Source organism: Marmota monax, unplaced genomic scaffold (genome assembly GCF_021218885.2).
Source record: "Marmota monax isolate L192 unplaced genomic scaffold, Marmota_monax_Labrador192_F-V1.1 WCK01_AAM20220418_F8-fsc00087, whole genome shotgun sequence".
NCBI lineage: Eukaryota > Metazoa > Chordata > Mammalia > Rodentia > Sciuridae > Marmota > Marmota monax.
The window spans coordinates 5,018,667-5,038,546 of record NW_026693476.1 but is presented as its reverse complement, the minus strand read 5'-3'; the positions used below and the strand labels follow the sequence as shown (position 1 = coordinate 5,038,546).

The window sequence follows — 19,880 nt, the reverse complement described above, 5'->3', positions numbered from 1 at the left end:
TTTTAAACAGATACTCCCAATACCACAATTTAACAGGGGGTGACCACAAAATTATTGCCATAGTACAGTATGCACTACAGTTAATTTCTTGCAGTCATGATTTGATACTACATCTTTCTGTTTACATTTTCCTTAACTGAAAATGGGTTGTTATTTAAGTTTTGATAAATTTTTTTAAATATTTATTTTTTAGTTGGAGTTGGACACAATATATTTTTTATTTCTTTATTTCTATATGGTGAGAATTAACCCCAGGGCCTCGCACATGTTAGGCAACGTTTGACTCTACCAGTTAGTCAAACCCCAGCCCAAGTTTTGCTAAATTAAAAAATTTTTCATAATAGACATGTATATTTTATGGTGGTAAAATTTTTGAGAATATCCTATTACCTACAAATTATGCATTAATAACATTTCTAATTTCTTTCTGTTTAACTCCCTGACAGGGAAACCCAATGCACTTTAAGTCCAAAATCTTACTGTTCTAATAATTATTAAAGTTAAGTTCTAACAAATGTTAAGGTTAGACCGGGAGATGGTAATGCTGCTGGGATTGAAGTGATTGTTCACATTAAAATCAGAATATTTTCCCAGCTACTTGGAAGGTTGGGAGGAAAACTGCAAGCTCAAGGCCAGCCTGGTCAATTTAGCAAGACTCCATCTCAAAATAAAATTTAAAAGGATACTGGAGTGAAACTCCATAGTAAAGGGTACTTGGGTTTTAATTTCCAATAACAAAAAATAAAATAAAATTAGAATATTTTAAAAAACTTTCTGTGAATATGTCACCGATATGGATATTATGTCTAGTATGCTTCACCCACCTAGTATTGGAAAACAGAAGGCTTAGAGTTCACAGAAAAGCCAGTCTAACTAGACATGCTAAATGGGAACCTCTAGAACTGCTCAAGTACATAGAGGTTGTTAATTTGAAATAGCACAGGATACATGGTAGACAAAAAGAGATTATCATTTTAATAAAAAATAGAAGGTGGTACCAATGAATTCTCTATACAATATGCCCTGCATGGCCTGTGGAAAATCGTGAATACCTCATTGAGACTCACTCACAGTTGACTATTAAGATTAGAATAAAGTAGTGTCACCACTGTATCAGCAGTCCCTGATATGGTCTTAATATAAAAATAAATAACCGCCTAAGGAAGACTGGTACTCAGTGGCTGAACTTATGGGGAAAAAAAAAAAAAATTCTTCTGTCTCCATCTCAAAAAAGGGCCAGCTGGGTACATTGGCGAATGCCTGTAATCCTAGTGACTTGGGAGGCTAAGGCAGAAGGATTGTGAATTCAAAGCCAGCCTCAGCAAATTCGAGGTGCTGAGAAACTTGGTGAGACCCTGTCTCTAAATAAAATACAAAAAAGGGCTGGGGATGTGGCTCAGTGGCTGACTGTCCCTGAGTTCAATTCCCAGCAACCCCCAAAAAAAAGCCAACCACTACCTACTTTCACATGGGAGGGATCCAATTTATACTTGTCATATTGCCACAAGGTTACTTCCATTCACCAGTTTAATTATCATAACTTGATTAAGAGAGATTTAGACTAAATACAGGTCTCAAATGTAATAACACTATATGGATAACATTATGATAATATCAGAAACCTAAGAACAAGGTAACACAAACTTAAATGCAATGGTTGTATGACCAACAGGGTTTGGTTAAAAAATCCAGAAAAGGTTCAGACTATTCAAATGGTTGTAATTTTTAAAAATAACCTAGATTATGACATTCCACAAATCAAGAAAATCTGCTGTTATCACCTACCTTAGAACTAAGCTTAGAACGTTGATATCTTTGAATTTTAAAGGACATATACTCCAAATATGGGAATATCACTATCTACTGTTGCTATTGCCTAGCATACTGCATATTGCTAGTCTGGGAAAAGATCAAAATTCCAAGTATAATTTCTACTGAACACATATTACCTTTGTGATATTTTAAGTCAAACCATCTTTAGAACCATCTATATACAGTATTATTTAGAAAACAACAAAACACAACCTGCAGTACATTTTTAGTACATTGTAAGCCACAACTAAATGTTGACCTTCCTCGTGTCTGGAATAATCTTCATAATTTCCAGGGCAAAGGAAGAGGGAGAGAAGAACGTATGTGGGGTACATAGGGGAAAAAAATGGTTGAAGTTATGTGCTGGGAAAATCAGGGATTTTTTACTATTATACTTTTATGTATGTCTGAAATTTCCCACAATAAAGACACAAAAAATAAAAAGTATAAAACCAAACAAAACTAAAAGGGGGAATAAAACATCCATATTTGAATGAGGCCTGAACAGGTCATATCCAAAGTATAGAAAGCAGTCTCTTCTCTCAATACTTTTGGGCCACTATGATCCACATTCAAATGTGATTTTAGAAGTGACAGCAAAATATACTTATGCCAACTAGAGCTTAACAAAAGACTGTAAGTGCCATCTACAGGCAACCATGAGAATTCTAGAACAGAAAACTTCTGGATATTATGATACAATATACATCATCTGAGAAAATATTGCCTGCTTTTGGGCATTTGTTGAGAATGTATGACTGGGCCGTGGTAGACACTTATAATCCTAACTACTTGGCAGGCTCAGACTAGATTGCAAGTTAAAGGCTATCCTGGACAACTAAGTCCCTGTCTCAAATTTTAAAAAAAGGTTGAGGGATGTAACTCAGTGGAAGGGCATATTCAAGGCCCTGGGTTTAATCTCCAGTACAGGGAGAGGGTGAAAGATGACTTTAGGATATAAAATAATCCTCAAGCCTGAAATACCCATGTCTTTGATGATGTAAAACAAAAATAAGGAAGGCAGTGTCAGAACAGTTCCCTGTAAAATGGAAATAGTTTACACAGGAACACACAACCAAGAGAATGCAAATAGGTACTCTTCACATTTACAAATAGGTATCCTCTTCCCCTCCTCCCCCTAAGGCTAGCTTTGGAACCAACTAAGGATCTACTATACACTAATAAACAGCTCTCTATTAATCAACAGTTACATCATTTATGGACAGCAGTTCCAAGGTAAATAGACAGCATCCTTAAAAAGCTTCCACCCTTGGGCTTGGGTTTTGGCTCAGGTGCAGGGCCTCTCACATGTGAGGTACTGGGTTCAATCCTCAACACCACATAAAAAATAAATAAACAAAAAACCACCACTCTTGCTAAAGAAGGTAAAAATTAATCAGTTCAAAAGGCATGTTATTTCCCCTTAAATGTGGGTTTTCAGTGAATGTCAACAGTGAAGATGGTCTTATTATATATAATTGTAATGTACCAATGAAAATAAAGAAAGGAGAAGTAGTAGTAAAGAGAAGGAGGAGGAAAAGGAGAAGAGGAGGAAATAGAATGATGGTGGTAGTAGAAAAGGTGTTTGCAAAGATGCTGGTAGCAGGGAGGGGTGAGGCTAAGGTCAGCCTAGGCAACATAGCAAAGCCCCATATTAAAAAAAATACTTAAAGGAGAAAGATGCTAGTTAAATTAATAATGTATGCTATGCTGAAAACTTGGAACTCTGACTGTGAGGGGAACGCTGCAGTGTTTTGTTGTTGCTGCTTTTTGGGGACACTATACTTCAGCACAATAATCCTGAGAGCAATACTGACAGAATGAATTTGACACGGCAAACCTCAAACCAGAGAGACCAGTTATAAATCTGCTGATAGTAATAAGAACCTGAGCTATTTAAGTCAAATGACATGAGTTCTGCCAATAATATATCCAAGAAAAATATGATAGAAATACACACAAAAAGAAAAGTATGATTTTATGATACAACACATAGTCATACAACCCTTAATAATGGGACAGGTTCTGAGAACTGTGTCATTAGAGACAATTTCTTCACTGTGAACATCAGAGAGCATACTTGCAAAACCTTATATGGCAAAGATAATCTTAAGGAACCAAGATGTTATCTCTGTGTATGTATATACAAACATATATATACATATGTATACACACACACAAAATATAAAAAAATTGTAGGGGCTGGGGATGTGGCTCAAGCGGTAGCGCGCTCGCGTGCGGCCCGGGTTCGATCCTCAGCACCACATACAAACAAAGATGTTGTGTCCGCCGAAAACTGAAAAATAAATATTAAAGAATTCATTCTCTCTCTCTCTTAAAAAAAAAAAAAAAAAAATGTAGTACCTCCTTGACTATGTTTGGAACATAACTAGCAAATGATCTAGCAAACCCAAGTCACCAGTTTACAAATAATTGTTGTCTTCACTTTCTGCACAGTTTCCACAAACCCTGGAATCTCTGAAGTGGTAAGAGTTTTTAATATGCTGATTTTTTTAATGACTGATTGCTTGGGGTCCAGGATAGCCAAGGAAACCAACAAGAAACCAGCCAGATGATTAAAGGGTTAGACCTTCTAGTCTTACCCTCTAAGCTTAAAGGAAGAAAAGAGGGTCTGAAGGTTGAGTTGATTACAAATGGTCGATGTCTTTGTCCATAACACAGTGAAGCTACCTAAAAACTTAAGACAGGACTTTGAAAACCTCCAGGTTGCTGAATGTGTAGGCAGTAACAAGCCTAGAACAGAAAGAGACTGGAAGCTCTTCCCTATGTGACTCATTTTTGAGGTGTTCATGTGTATTATTTAAAATATCCTTTATAATAAATCAGCAGTAGTAGGTTAAGGATGTCCCTGGGTTCTGCAAGTCACTCAAGCAAATGATCTAGCAAACCCAAGTCTCATCAGTTTACAAATGGCATCTGAAGTGGGTAGTCTGTGGGACTAGACTCTTAACCAATGGGATCTGATTCTTAATTCCAGACAGACTCCTAATTCCAGCTGGTATCAGAGAACTGGTCAATGTGAAAGAAAAAATCCACACAAATGGTTGGGGTCCTGTATTAAGCATAAAAGGAGAAAAAGGTTACTTTTTCCCATATTCAGGTAGACACATCAATAGATTATTACTCATATCTAAGTCCGAATTAAGAAATATAGTGAAGGAAAGGGAAGGATCAGAGTAAACTTTGAGATGGAGGTAGTTGAAACTACTCTTTCTTTTCCTTTTTTATTCCCCTTGGGTTTAAGCCATGCCCAACAAAGCTATTTTTCATGGGAAAAAGTATAACATCTTCCTTTTCTTCTTGCCAGTCACCATCAATTTAGAATACTATATAAGAAACCCGGAGAAGAGGCCCACCTGCCACACGGTAGCCCAAAGACCCAGAGGAGAGGTACATATAAGCTTGAGGCTGCCACCACCACAAAACTGGGTATCACCGCTTTTATCAAGGGACAACAATAAGGACCTGATAAGACATCATCAAGGTCCCTGTGTGCTGGCTGCACCAAAGGTATCACTACTAGGGGAGCTAACAGTTATCCTGTTGCTGAGGTAACAGGGAGTCTTGCATTTTGCCTATCTCTTGTTTCTCCTACTAACAGCCAACTTCTTATGATTATCCCTCTCACTTGTTATATAATCTAATACCTCCATATTCTCACATCCTACTTCATAAACATCTCAGCCAATCCCCCAAACCCCCCTTCTACAATTAGAAACTGTAAACCATTATACAAACCTATTGACTATAAGGTAGAAGATATCCAAGCTCATCATTTCTGATTAGCAACAAAACTGTATATGTAAAAATAGAAGCTAACTGATATATGCCTACACGTTGGGTACATTGAGTGCTGTAATATTGATCTATCCATTAAAAGTGAGGTATTGGTAACCTATAGAGACACTAAAAGACAATAGGGCAGAAGTTAAAATATCTCAGATCTACACTGCAAGAGAGGAAGACTCATAGACATCATGAAAAAACAAGGGAGGAAAGTGCCTCAAACAAACCAATATACTACTACAATAGAATCCATAGATGGTGAAATGTCAGGAGAGGAGTTCAATATATTCATAACTAAAATGATTTGGGAATTAAAAAAACGACCTAAGTGAGTAGATACAGGCAAAAATTGATCACTCCAACAAAGAGATGAGAGAGCAAATACAACTTGCAAGAGATTACTTCAAGAAAGAGATAAAGATACTGGGGAAAAAAATAGTAATACTTGAAATGAAAGAAACAATAAGCCAATTAAAAAACTCAATACTTAGCATCACCAACAGACTAGATCACTTGGAAGTCAGGACCTCAGACAATGAAGACAAAATATACAATCTTGAAAATAAAGTTGACCTCACAGTGAAGATAGTAAGAAACCATGAACAGAATATCCAAGAATTATGGGATAACATCAAAAGACCAAACTTAAGATTTACTGGGATAGAGGAAGGTTCTGAGATTTAAACCAAAGGAATGCACAATCTCTTCAAAGAAATAATAGCAGAAAATTTCCCAAGCATGAAGGATGAACTGGAAAATTAAATACAAGAGGCCTAAAGAACACCAAAAGTACAAAATTACAACAGATCTACACCAAGACACATTAAAATGAAATGCCTAGCATCCAGAATAAAAAAAGACCAATTCGGATCTCAGCAGATTTTTCAACACAGACTCTCAAAGCTAAGAGTTCCTGGAACAACATATACCAAGCTCTAAAAGATAATGATGCCAACCAAGAATCTTATATCCAGCAAAATTAAGCTTCACACTTGACAATAAAATAAAAACCTTCCTTGATAAACAAAAGCTAAAAGAATTTACAACAAGAAAGCCTGCACTACAGAACATTCTTGGCAAAATATCCCAAGAGGAGGAAATAAAAAACAACAATGAAAATCTGCAACGGGAATAACTACAATAAAGTAAAAGCCAACCAAAAGAGAAAAGGTCAAGCTAAATATCAAAAACAAACAAAAATAACCTGTAATACAATTCATGTCTCTTTCAACTTTTTAATAAATTTTACACAAAAAAATTTAACAACATCATCTAATTTTTCAGATTTTTGTTTATTTCATATTTTTTGTTTTCCATTTCTCTTCACAAAGTTATACATATATGTTCTTTAAAAGTTTTAGGATTTTGTTATATTTTAATATATAATTAAGCTGGTATGTGTATCTACATTGCCTATGATAGGAGATGAGGTATATTTTACTCTCTTATAATTTAAAATCCATTATTCAAGATTCAAGGATGAAAAAAATCAATCAAGAGTAAAAATTGTTTAATAAGGTAATTATAAAGGTAAGGGCAAGGTTGAGGGTATCTAACAAATTTTGAGAAGCACCTTTCCTCCTGTAAACTTGGAGAGGTAAGAGGTGAAATAAGAGAGAGCCATTATAAAAAATTTGTAGGAGAAGGTGACCTAACTGAAGTTATTCCCACCAAAAGCATGTAGAAACCAACTCACAGTATAAAACACCTCGCTCTACTCTTGAATATTCTAAGTTCATCTCTTTGGTGTCCCTTTCTGATGGAACTCAACAAGAAACCACATAACAAGGGGACTTATCAGGCAGCCTACAGCATATGTCTTACCAAAAGGCGAAAGATGGAGAAAAGAGCCAATATGGCAGCCACTGGTTACATGAGGCCACTGAATATTTAAAATATGTATATGTATAGTGTGCTATGTGTTAAATAGATATTAGATTCCAAAGAATTACTAGTACAAAAAAAATGGACATAAAATATCTTACTAACAATTTTTTTTTTTTTACAAATTATGTTGGCAATCCATTGGGTTAAATGGAAATATATTAAAATTAATTTCTCTATTTAAAAAAATAAGTAAAGGACAAGGTAACACATTCTGTATCTTGACAACAGTACTATATATCCATATATGCCGTCTTTTTTATACTTGTGTTATCAAAATTCATATAACTAAACTAAACGGAGTAAATTGCCCCACATATAAATTATAATCTCAATAAACATGACTTTAAAAAAAAATCTAGTTCATGGTGTTTTAACAATATTGGGCATATACTAACCACCTAATAAATAATGGTTATTATTATGATTCTTGAAAACAACCAGCCTCAAGCTGTTTCATAGTGAGGTAGGGAGGGGAAGCATGGGAGGAATAGACAAACTCTAGATAGGGCAGAGAGGTGGGAGGGGAAGGGAGGAGGCATGGGGTTAGAAATGATAGTGGAATGAGATGGATAGCATATCCAAAGTACATGTATGAAGACATGAATGGTGTGAATATACTTTGTATACAAAGACATATGAAAAATTGTGCTCTATAAGTGTAATATGAATTGTAATGCATTCCATTGTCATATAACAAACCAGAATTTAAAAAAAAAAAAAAGGAATGTAAGTGCTCAAAAAAAATACCTCACTACATCTCTGAGAAAGGTAATCTAATGTCTTAATGAGACCATTTCAAAATAATCAATAAGATTTGTCCCTAGGGGATGAGATTATGGCTCAATGGTAGAGCAATCGTCTAGCAGGTGTAAGGCCCTGGGTTCAATCCTCAGCACCACACATAAACAACGGTATTCTGTGCAACTAAAACTAAATAAATAAATAGACAGATAGATAGATAGGATTTGTCCCTAAAGGTGAAGGCATCCATAAGATTAGTCACTTCAAGTAAAATATTAGCCACATTCCAGGTAAAATAAGACATTTCTGAACAGAACAAACTAAGGCTAATACAGGATTAGTAAGTATTCTTTTAGAGTAGTGAAAGTTGCCATTAAAAAAAGAACAAAAAGCATTTCCTTTTACAATCAAATTTGAGATATTCTATCTACTGTACTTTATATACCATATGGGGGAAAATGAGCACAGAGATTAAGAAGAGTTTTGAAACCTGAATGTGAGTGCTTAAATCCTGATTCTAGCACTTACTATGGGACCCTATACAGACCACTAAAAGCTTTCTGTGGGGAGATGGTCTCCCTTTAAAACAGTCATAATGCCAGTACATAACTCATGAATAGCTGCTGTGAATTAAAGGAGCATTCAACATTCAGAAAAGTGCCTGGCACAAACTGGGCGTGGTGTCGAATGTCTATAACAATCTCAGTGACTCAAGAGGCTGAGGCAGGAGGATCTCAAGTTTAAGGCCAGCCTCAACACCTTAGTGTGACCCTGTCTCAAAATAAAAAAAATAAAAAAGACTTGGGGGGGGGGGGGTACCTGACACAAAGTAAAGATGCAATAATTATTAGCAATTAGGACTATCAGATCCAATTAACATGAATGAATTCATTAAAGAAATCATACAGTTGCACACACCTACAATCCCAGCTACTCAAGAGGCTGCCGCAGGAGAATTGCAAATTCAAGGCCAGCCTACACAAGCAACACAGTGAGGCCTGGGGACATATACATATACATACACACACACACACACACACACAACCTAAGTATGGTTAAACTAATTTCTCCTAACCTTTCTTGACAATAGATTCATAAAACTTATTTCCATCCATTACAAATGTTGTTCTTTGAAACAATCGTTTTTTAAAATAGTTTTTTAACTAAACATAATAAAAACATGTTCAAAAATTCTAGACTATGGATAGACTAAATAATCTTTTTTACTTGTAATACACAGGTGCCATGGAAGGTGGGAAAATTTATAAGAATTTTCTTATATACCTGACTTAAGACTTTCAGTACAGTTTCAAACAGTTCAGATGAAAGGGACTTATGACGAGTGAATAAATATTACTAATTCTCAAGACAAAATATGGTTAAAATACAAAGTTGTGTATTAAAAGAATAACTAAGCTTAGTGCTTATATTTATTTAGCTGTTTATAAATCCCTAAGTTTCCTGCAAATAACACATCTAATTTGAAATCTATATTTATGCTTTGATGTTAGATATCAATTAGCTGTATTTATGAGAATGTCAGTTAACCATCCATGAGGACATTGCTTTACAGATTATAATCCATAATCTAAGTACGTTACAGTTGGAAATAGCTTATTTGAACCACAGGAACGACAAATAAATAATATAATTCCATTCTTGCAAACCCAACCCTACATAATGATACATTTTGACAAATATTCATAAGACAGTCAATTAGACATGAACATGAAAACAATTAATTAATCAACACACACTACTTTAAGAAATAAAACACACAAAAGTTAGATTTAAAATGCTAAGGGACAAAATTGGGGGTCAATATTTGCTTTAAGAAGAATAAGTAATTTTTAAGCACTCAATAATTGAGTATGACCTCTATACCTATGTTCTTTGTGTTCCAATAGTTGACAGTCTCTACATGTCAGTCTATCGCATGTTTCACAGAAGAGTTTCAACTGTTCTTGTTTGTGTACAGGGCAGAAAACAGGGCGCTGACCAGATGCTCCAACAGACTCTGTAGCAAAATTTAAAAAAAAATAGTTTTCTTAACTAAACATAATAAAAATTTTGACTAATTTTCTAAATTCTTATTGATGCTAGTATCCAAAACTTATAAAAAAGTAGAAAAATTGTATAGAATCAAAAGAAAAAGGTTAAAAACACATGTATCTTACCTGAAACATCTTCTTTTTTCCTGATCAAGTGATCTTTAGTGAATTTTACTCTTTGATGTGCTTCAATACATGTCTTACATAGCCACTCTCCACATTCTACACAAAAGCCAACGGCACTTGCATTGTCTTCACAACTAGTACATACCTGAAAGAATATTGATCTATATTAAATTTACCAAATAGAGATCTACAAAATAAAATAGGGAAAACTTTATAACTGGGTCTCAAAAACACTGGTTAATTCACTATACAAAGAATAAAATTATTCTGTTATCTATTTATCTTCAACAAAATCCTTTTCCTTATATATCAAACATTTAAGTAATAAAAAAATCTAAGGCTTAGAACACAAAGTCTATGCAAAACTTGACTTTTAAAGTAATTACTTCAGTTTTATTTAATGTTTGAGAGTAGAGAGCCATCCTTTATTTTCAATTTGAAACAGACCTATCTATAGCAGTACTATCCTAAACTACTTAACTATCCAAACACATTTTTCTTATAATTTAAATTTTCATATCAAGACATTACTATAAAGAAAACTTGAGAAGCATACCTGTTCTGATTTCTCATCAGAACTGCTAGGAGCTTCTGATGTGTCCTTCACAAAATAGTTATCCACAAGGTCTATCTGTCTGCATTCTTGGCGGCATACTGGGCACCGTATTACACCAACTACAACACAAAATGGCAACATTAAATAATATTCTTCAAAAGAAATAAAAGGAATTTGTGAATGATCAAAACCATTCATTTATCACACACAAGATCAAAGTAATGAGCAACAAGAGAACTATGTAATATAACCCAGTTATTTCAGGTGCGGGGCATACCCTAGAGGAAAGAGAAAACAAGTGTTAATATGCCCTCAAAACAGTGTTTTGTTTTGTTTTGTTTTTATTATTGTAAGATGCAGTTGGCAGAATGGCCCCAAAAGAAATCCTTATCTTTGAAACCTATAAATGTTACTTTACCTGGCAAAAGGAACTTTGCAGATGAGACTAGATTAAGGCCCTTGAGATTAGAAATATTTCTGGAATGCCCAAAAGGCCCTAAATGTAATGAATTGATACTATAAGAGGGAGGTACATGCAGATTAGACTACAGATAAGCAGAAGGCAATTGGTAATGGAAACAGAGATTAAAGTGTTGTACTTTGAAGATGAAGGAAAGATGGACCACTAGAAGCTGGAACAGACAAAGAAATAGATTTTCTCCTACCAGAACCTGTGGAAGGAATCAATCCTGCCAAAACTTTGGCTTTAGGCAAACCTAAAACTGATTTCAAACTTTCAGCCTCCAGAACTATAAGTAAGATATGTGTTGTTCTAAGACATCAAGTTTATGGTTATTTTGTTTACAGCAGCTATAGAAAACTAAAATACAATCTTATAACCTCAAATTATGACTTGGTTTAGAGATACTTTAATTTATGCTACTGTGGGAAGATCATTTATACTACCAAAACTGCTGAGGTAACATAACATTTTTTAAAGTTTAAAGAACTTTAAAAAAACACCAAAGTCAATACAACAATCTACTATGTATCAATAAAATTGAAGATAAGAATGAAAATGACATAGTCCTTGCCTTTACAAAAGAGCTAAAGAGGGCTGGGATTGTGGCTCAGTGGTACAGTGCTTGCCTAGCATGTGTGAGGCACTGGGTTCGAGTCTCAACACCACATATAAATACATAAATAAAATAAAGATCTATCAACAACTAAAATTTTTTAATTAATTAATTAATTACAGCTATTGTGTCCATCTACAACTATAAAAAAATTTTAAGAAAAATAGAATGATTATACAGGAAATACGTATAATTAACTGCGGCAAAGATATGGAAGCAACTATTTTTATTTGTGGGTGGGGGGTGGGAGGTTTTACTGGAGATTGAACCCAGGGGCATTCTACCACTGAACTATATCCCTAGCCCTTTTTATTTTGAGACAGGGTCTTACTAAATAACCCAGGTGGCCTGGAACTTGGAATCCTACTGTCTCAGCCACCTGAATAGGTGGGATTACAGGCCTAAACCACCACACCCAGCTGTGACTAACTCTTAGAAGGTAGCTTTTTGCTAAAGAGATTATGCTCACCTGAAGTCTTAAAGAATAAACATGAATTTATAGTGTGCAAGAAAGTATTTGCTTGGCAGGCCTGAGTTAGTCAAATTTTGCACATTCTTAAGGCCTGTCTCAGAACTGGAGATGACCTTTGAACCAATGGGATGGGCTGCCTGAATAAGAGTTTTTATTTTTTTATTATTTTTGTTGTAGTTGGACACAATACCTTTATCTTAATGTAGTGCCAATAGTATGACTTAGGGAGAATGCCTGTTCTAGTATACCAGAGGACTACTGCATTCATATTGACTTCTGGGTGGATTGGCATCCATAGTTGCTGCTGTCAGCTATACAGAGGCTGCATCCCTTAAAGATTGATCCCCTGCTAAAAACCCTCAATCCCAAGGCTCAGGTGAGATTCCCTGCTTGGCAATATGCTGTGTACTGTCCCACATTTTTTCCTAGGATAGTTAAGTACCTCACAGTTTAACTACACTAGAAGGGAACATCTGAAAGTTTGCATCTTCTTTCTCTAGGACACCTTTTGTCTTTGCCAATTTCAATACGTATCCTTTCACTATGACAAAACAGGAGTCTAGCAGTTTTTCTGAGTCCTGAGAATCCTTCTATTAGATTATCATTTTCCAAGTTGACAGGACAACCCAACTCAACTAAGAATGGAAAAACAGATGCAAAAAGGATAGCATACATAAAGTTCACTAAAGATAAGGGGCTATAAAAGATAGCATAATATATGTATATATACACACATATAATTGCATATAAAAATATTTTAAAAGTTAATGTAGGGGGCTGGGGTTGTAGCTTGGTGGTAGAGCACTCGCCTAGCACATGTGAGGCACTGGGTTCGATTCTCAGCACCAAATAAATAAATGAATAAATGTGTTGTGTTCATATACAACTATTTTATTTAAAAGTTAATGTAAACCTTGCAACACCTAACTAAAGGAATATTTCTGTTAAAGAACACAAAATATGGAGCAACAGTCTATGCTCACAGTAAGACAGACTCAAATTGGGATTGGGTATGTTGCTCAAAGGTAGAATGTCTGCTTAGCTTTCACAAGCCCTGGGTTCAATCCTCAGCATCCAAAAAAACAAAAAAAGATACTGGACACAGTGGTGCACACCTGTAATGCCAGCAACTCAGGTGGTTTAGGCAGGAAGATCACAAGTTAAGAGTCCAGCCTCAGCAAATTCAAGGCCAGCATGGTCAATTTAGCAAAACCCTGTCTCAAACTAAAGAACAGGGCTGGGGATATGGTCAGTAGTAAAGTACCCCTGGGTTCAAATCCTAATACAGGGGTAGGGGGAATGTCAATATGATCAAAGTACTCATTATTCCTGTGTAAATGGATGATTCAATGTTATCCCAGTTATTCTATTTCTTTTGAAGCTCAACAAGCTCTCTGGTTCTTCGAAATTTTCAATTTAATCTAGCAGGCTGACAACACAAATTCACCTTTTTCTCATTCGAAATCCCCATTAAAATATTAAGAAATTTAGAAGATTAACACACTAACCCTGGGAACAAAAACTTGAAGGTGAACAAAGGGGCAAGGCTCACAAATCAACAAGTAGCAATTTTAAGAGAATTTAAATGGAAAAGGATAACTGAATAGTGAAGAAGAAACCCCTCCAAGTGTACATCAGAAACACAAGGATACACCTAAGAAAGACTCGTTTGCTGAAAAGTTTTTCAGAGAAGCTTAGAATTCAGAAACATGAGATTAAGGAAGTCCCAGTGAGACATAAGGTAATAAATGCAAGCCTAAAGACATCAGCAAACCCCACTAATTAATCTATAAGAACAAATTGCACAGCAACCAGTATGACTGATCCCCAAGACAAAACAGTTGAAATTTGCTTAGGGATCATTTTGTTATATGCTTCTTTAATTATCAACAAATCTTAAAATTATATAAATGTCTGCATTTAAAATAAGAGCTATTTTACACTTTTCAAGTGAATTTGTGAATGAGTAATTACTGTATAGAAAATGAGCGTGCTCCTAGCTTTATCATTCAGTGCTAATTGCCATGGTGAGTTCTGATCATTATACAAAACTGACATTCAAGCTTCAAAGCCAAACCTAGTGGCCAAAATATCCCTTAAGCTGATTTCATCATTTCAAAGACTAAGTTCTGAGAGACCCACTTGTGCTTTCTAAATTGGTGTCTTTTAAATGCCAATTTGCTAAAAAGTTTCATTTGGGGATGAGAGGAGAGATGTGCCTCTTTCTAAAAGGCAAAAACAGAATTGGACTCAGTGGTAGCAAACTTGCCTGACATGCCCAAAGAGTTGGGTTTAATCCCCAGCGCTATAAAAAATGAGAGGCCAAAATATATTATTAGTCTACAAAGTAATTTGTCTTCAAAGTGTTAAGTGGAATTACTTTCAGTAAATCAACTGGTATACTTAAACGACTGCAGTAGAACTGAAGAGATGTGGAAAGGTGGAATGACACCCTCTCAAACATATAAAATGGCTAAAATTAATAAATTTAAAAAGTGGGCTGGGGTTGTGGCACAGCGGTAGAGCACTCGCCTAGCACCACATTAAAAAAATAAAATAAAGGTATTCTGTCCAACTACAAATTATATATATATATATACTAGTGTATTTTTCAAAATAAATACACAATTAAGTCTGGAAGCAAGAAGAAATTCTGAAGTGCCAAAACAGGAAACTCAAAGCCCAAGCAATGCAGCACTAATTCAAATAGGCCACACAGGATCATTCCATACAACTGCTGAGAACAAGGCAACAAAGTTTAAAAGTTGAAATAACTTCCTTTTATAAAGCTATGGAGTAGGATTTAGGTGTCCTACAGATTAAAATCCTCACCAGACTTAAGAGTTAACCACAATAAGTCATGTGACAAACAGAAAATTCAATGGCTTATTTTCAAAATACAGTTATTTAGCCTTAATTGGGATGTAAGATCCAAATGTAGGAATTTTAGCTAGCCAGGTGCAGTAGCATGCCCTTCTAAGCAGAAGTAGTTCACATTGCCAAGCTATTTCCGAGCATGTGTCTGATTCCTTGGTGTTTCTACCAATTTTGTAAAACTCCTGGTATTTCTAACAATTTTGAATTTCTAACAATTGTTTATTTAGAAATTTAGAAATTGATATTTAGAAATTGTTAACTTCTAACAATTCTGAAAAATTTCCTGGTATTTCTAACAATTTTTGAAAAATTCCTGGTATTTCTAACAATTTTGGTGCCCAACACGGGGCTCCATAAGTCAACTAGGGGGTTGTGAGGACTCCCTCCTTACAGGAGACACAACCCAACTGCCTTGACACAGTGGCTTCAGAGTGGGGAAGGAAACTGTAATCCCTGAGGCCAAAAAATGAACCCAAAAAAGCATCACAGTGACAAGGTAACTCTGTGCATAGACCAAGGTAGGTAAAATCTATTCTCAAGAAAGAGTACTTCCTTGGTGGTCAGGATATACCAGAGGCTGTTTGAGTGTTACTAAGACATGAGTGCATGAAACCCCTATGAAGGGAGGAATTGAGACTATATTCAGAAACATGAAACCATACCTAGGAAAGGGGAATGGGAAACGTACAAAAAATCCCCAGTAAGAAGGATTGAGCACACAGAGTACCTGGAGTATACAAGAAACCTCCAATAAGGTGTAGGGATTGAGGACATGGGGGAAACTTAATTACAGTAACAGGAACTTCCAAAAAAAAAAAGAAAGAAAGAAAAGAAATAGGGAATAAAAATTCTAGGTTTAGGGACAGAGAAGGACAATGGAAAGATCCAATATGTCAAAGTCTTCTTTTCCTCTGAAGAGTCCTCTAAGCATGGAAAATAAACAGTGGTGATGATGGAAGTAAATCTGCCCCCATTGAGGATGAGTGGCCACCTGAACCTTTGATTTCAGTGCCCACCATAACTGACAGACACTATTCCTATAAACTGCACAAGCCCCTTTCATGTCTGGGTCATACTGTAAAAATCTGTGACAGGCTCTATTTTAATTTCTAAAGGGTTAAATATAATAGTTCTTTTACCTACCTATAAGAATTTAAGTTACCAAATCTTTGTTTCCTGTCTGTTTTATGTATAATTGTGCACACTTGTGTATTGTATCATGTCTATATACATTCTTGAGTCTATATCATGGTACATGATATCAAAATTTGCATATAGATATTCATATAGATAAATATCATGATTTAATGAATGGATCCAAATGCCCTTCTGTTCACGGGACTTACAGAGTCTAAATCCAAAATTCTAAAAGCTAAATGCTCCAAAATTCAAAACTTTCTGATAACCAAAATAAGATCATAAGTGGAAAATTCCATTCATAACCTCATGTGACAGACAACAGTCAAAACAGAGGTACACTAAAAATATAGTATAAAATTACCTCTAGGCTTACTGTTTATTATACAACCGCGGGGGGGGGGGGTGGAGCTTGGGAGGCTAAAGCAGGAGAATCTCAAGTTTAAGGCTAGTATGGGTAACTTAACCAGACCCTGTCTCAAAATTAAAAGGCATGGGAACATAGCTCGGTGGTAGTGTTCTTGCCCAGTATGCATAAACACTAGGTTCAACCCCTAGTACTAAGAGATGGGGGGTTGAGCTGGAGATGAAGATGTAATTCAGTGGTACAGCACTTGCCTAACAAAGTTATGGGTTCAATCCCCAGCACCTCCAAAAGAAAAACAAGAAGAAAACTACAATAAAGCAATTCCTTAACACAGTATCTGAGGGCCTGGAAATTGGGTCATATAAAATAGTCAAGTTGTTGGAAAGTGAATATAGTCTGTGGAAGCCTTACTAAGTAGCCAATAACAAATTTCAAAGATTAAGACAACAACTAGGTACCACGCTGAAGCTACAACTTTGAGAACAGTACTTTAAGAATAACTGTTCTAAAGCACAGGCAAAGAATTCCACGAATCGCCAGGTGCAATGGTGCATACCTGCAATCCCAACAATTTGGAAGGCTGAGACAGGATAATCACAAGCTCAAGGGCAACCTCAGCAATTTAGCAAGACCCTGTCCCAAAAGAAAAAAAGGAGGCTGGGATATAGCTCGGTTGGTAGAGTGCTTGCCTCACATGCACAAGGCCCTGGGTTCAATTCCCAGCACCACAAAAAAAAAAAAAATAAATAAAATTAAAATTAAAAATAACTTTGAAAAAAAAATAAATAAATAAAAAGGACTGGGGATGTAGTTCAGTTGTAAAGTGCCCATGGGTTCAACCCCAAGTACAAAAAAAAAAAAGAATTCCAAGAAATCTCTGCTGGCTGGTACAAATTTTTTTCAGCCTGATTCATAAAAATTGACTTATAAAAACTACTGCAGGAACTGAGATTGTAGCTCAGCTGTAGAGCACTCACCTAGTACGTGCAAGGCCCTGGGTTCAATCCTCATCACCACATAAAAATAAATAAAATAAAGGTATGTGTCCAACTACAACTAAAAAATATCCAAAAAAAAACTACTGCAAACATGTGAACTTTACTTTCTGCTGCCTATGCCCCTTGTCTAATGTTTCCCAGCTCAACCTTGCTATATCCTGCACTTCTGTCCTCACTCAAGAATTCTAGTTTCCATTTGAGAATGAAGGCTTTGCTGAAGATAGCAGCCAATCATGGTCAAATTACATTTACATTAATATAAGATTTTACTATAAAATTAATATGTATTAGTTCATTTAGACCTGTTAAAGTAGGTTCAGTGACTCTCGGTGACTCTCCACACTGATAAGGAGAAAGAGGTTCAGTGAGACCAGGAAACTTTCTCAAGGACATATGGTGATATAAATGGTGGAGGGGGCCCGGCAGGGCAGGCAACATCTGAAACCAAGATGTGAGGGACTACAACATGAGTCCTTTTTTTAACTTTTTTTTTTTTTTTAGTTATACATAACATTAGGATTCGTTTTGACATAATTATAAAAGCATGGAATACAATTTGCTCTAATTCAGTCACCAGTACTTCCCCTTTCTCTCCTCTCTTCTCTATTGACTTTTCTCCTATTTATTTAAAAGGTTTTTTAAAATTAGTGTCTTGTGGATATTCACATATGTACACAGGAAAGTTAGGTCAGATTCATTCCACTGTTCTTCCCTTATTCCATCCCTCCACCTTCTACCTCAACCCTTTCCTCTGCTCCACTGATTTTTCTTCTATTTTAATGGAATTCTCCTACCCCGCTTTATTTTGGACTAGCTTCCACATATCAGAGAAAACATTTAGTCTTTGACTTTCTGGATCTGGCTTATTTCACTTAGCATGATAGTCTTCAGTGGCATCTGTTTACCAACAAATGCCATAATTTCATTCTTCTTTATGGCTGAATAATACTCCATTGCATATATAAACCACATTTTCTTCATTACAGAATGAGCTCTTAAAAACTATGCTAACCTACCTTTCTAATTAAAAAGTTGGTCTATTGTCTATTAATAACAAAATAAGATTAAACTAAGACTCCATAGTAATATAGATGATTATAATTAGAGATGAGGAAAAATCAACTGGCACAATAAATGACTGCATGATGATGGGAGTAGTATTAGTTACAGTAAGGAAGAAATTCAAAATTGTAGATGATTCTCAAGCTTCTGGTGTGGGTCATCCATGAAAAATTATACAATTACTCAATGAAAAAAATGTATTTACCAAAATGTAATGAGTAGGTTTTAAGTACATCCTACTTAACTAGCACAGTTGTGAATCTGAGGAGTCTGTATAAAACCCACCAGTACATAAGTAATTCAAATCTGATAAGGAGTTATGATTACTAAGGAAAAACCATGTCAAGGACAATACCTCGGACTGAGATGTAGCTAGCTACAGAGCCTAACGCGCACAAAGTTCTGGGTTTAATCCTGAACATCACCAAAAGAAATTTAAAAAGACAGTACCAATATTTATTAGTCTATCAGAAGAAAAGGAAGTTTCAGATTTAGAAGATGGCTTTCAGACACTGTCAACTGCAAATCCCGTGATGTTAACATCAAAATAAAGTATACAAACATATATGTATAACTGAAACAAGAATCAAACTACTTTTCCATTTATGGTCAACTTGTCATCACTCTTATCGATTTACTTTTAGAATTGCATACTTTTTTTTTTTTTTTTTTTTGCGCTTTTTGTTTTTTGGTACCTGAAATTGAACCCGGGGCACTTAACCGTTGAACCACATCCTCAGCCCTTTTTGTATTTTATTTAGAAGCAGGGTCTAGCTGAGTTCCTTAGGGAATCACTAGGTTGCTGAGGCTGGTTTTGAACCTGATATCCTCCTGTCTCTGCCTCCCAAGTGACCAGGATTACAGTCATGCGCCACCGCACCAGCGCACACTATGTTTAAATGTTAGCAGAC

At 35.5% G+C, this 19,880-nt stretch overlaps 1 protein-coding gene across 2 annotated transcripts in view; it reads right to left on the bottom strand.

Moving 5' to 3' along the window:
- Positions 1-19,880, bottom strand: part of Trim33 (tripartite motif containing 33) — a 122,405-nt gene that overhangs the window by 68,115 nt on the left and 34,410 nt on the right. For both annotated transcript variants that reach the window (XM_046458202.1, XM_046458203.1), the window contains exons 2-4: positions 10,981-11,099; positions 10,425-10,569; positions 10,132-10,264 (exon numbers count right to left, since the gene is read on the bottom strand). In XM_046458202.1, the coding sequence (XP_046314158.1) occupies positions 10,132-10,264; positions 10,425-10,569; positions 10,981-11,099 (397 nt within the window). The remainder of the gene's footprint in view (positions 1-10,131; positions 10,265-10,424; positions 10,570-10,980; positions 11,100-19,880) is intronic.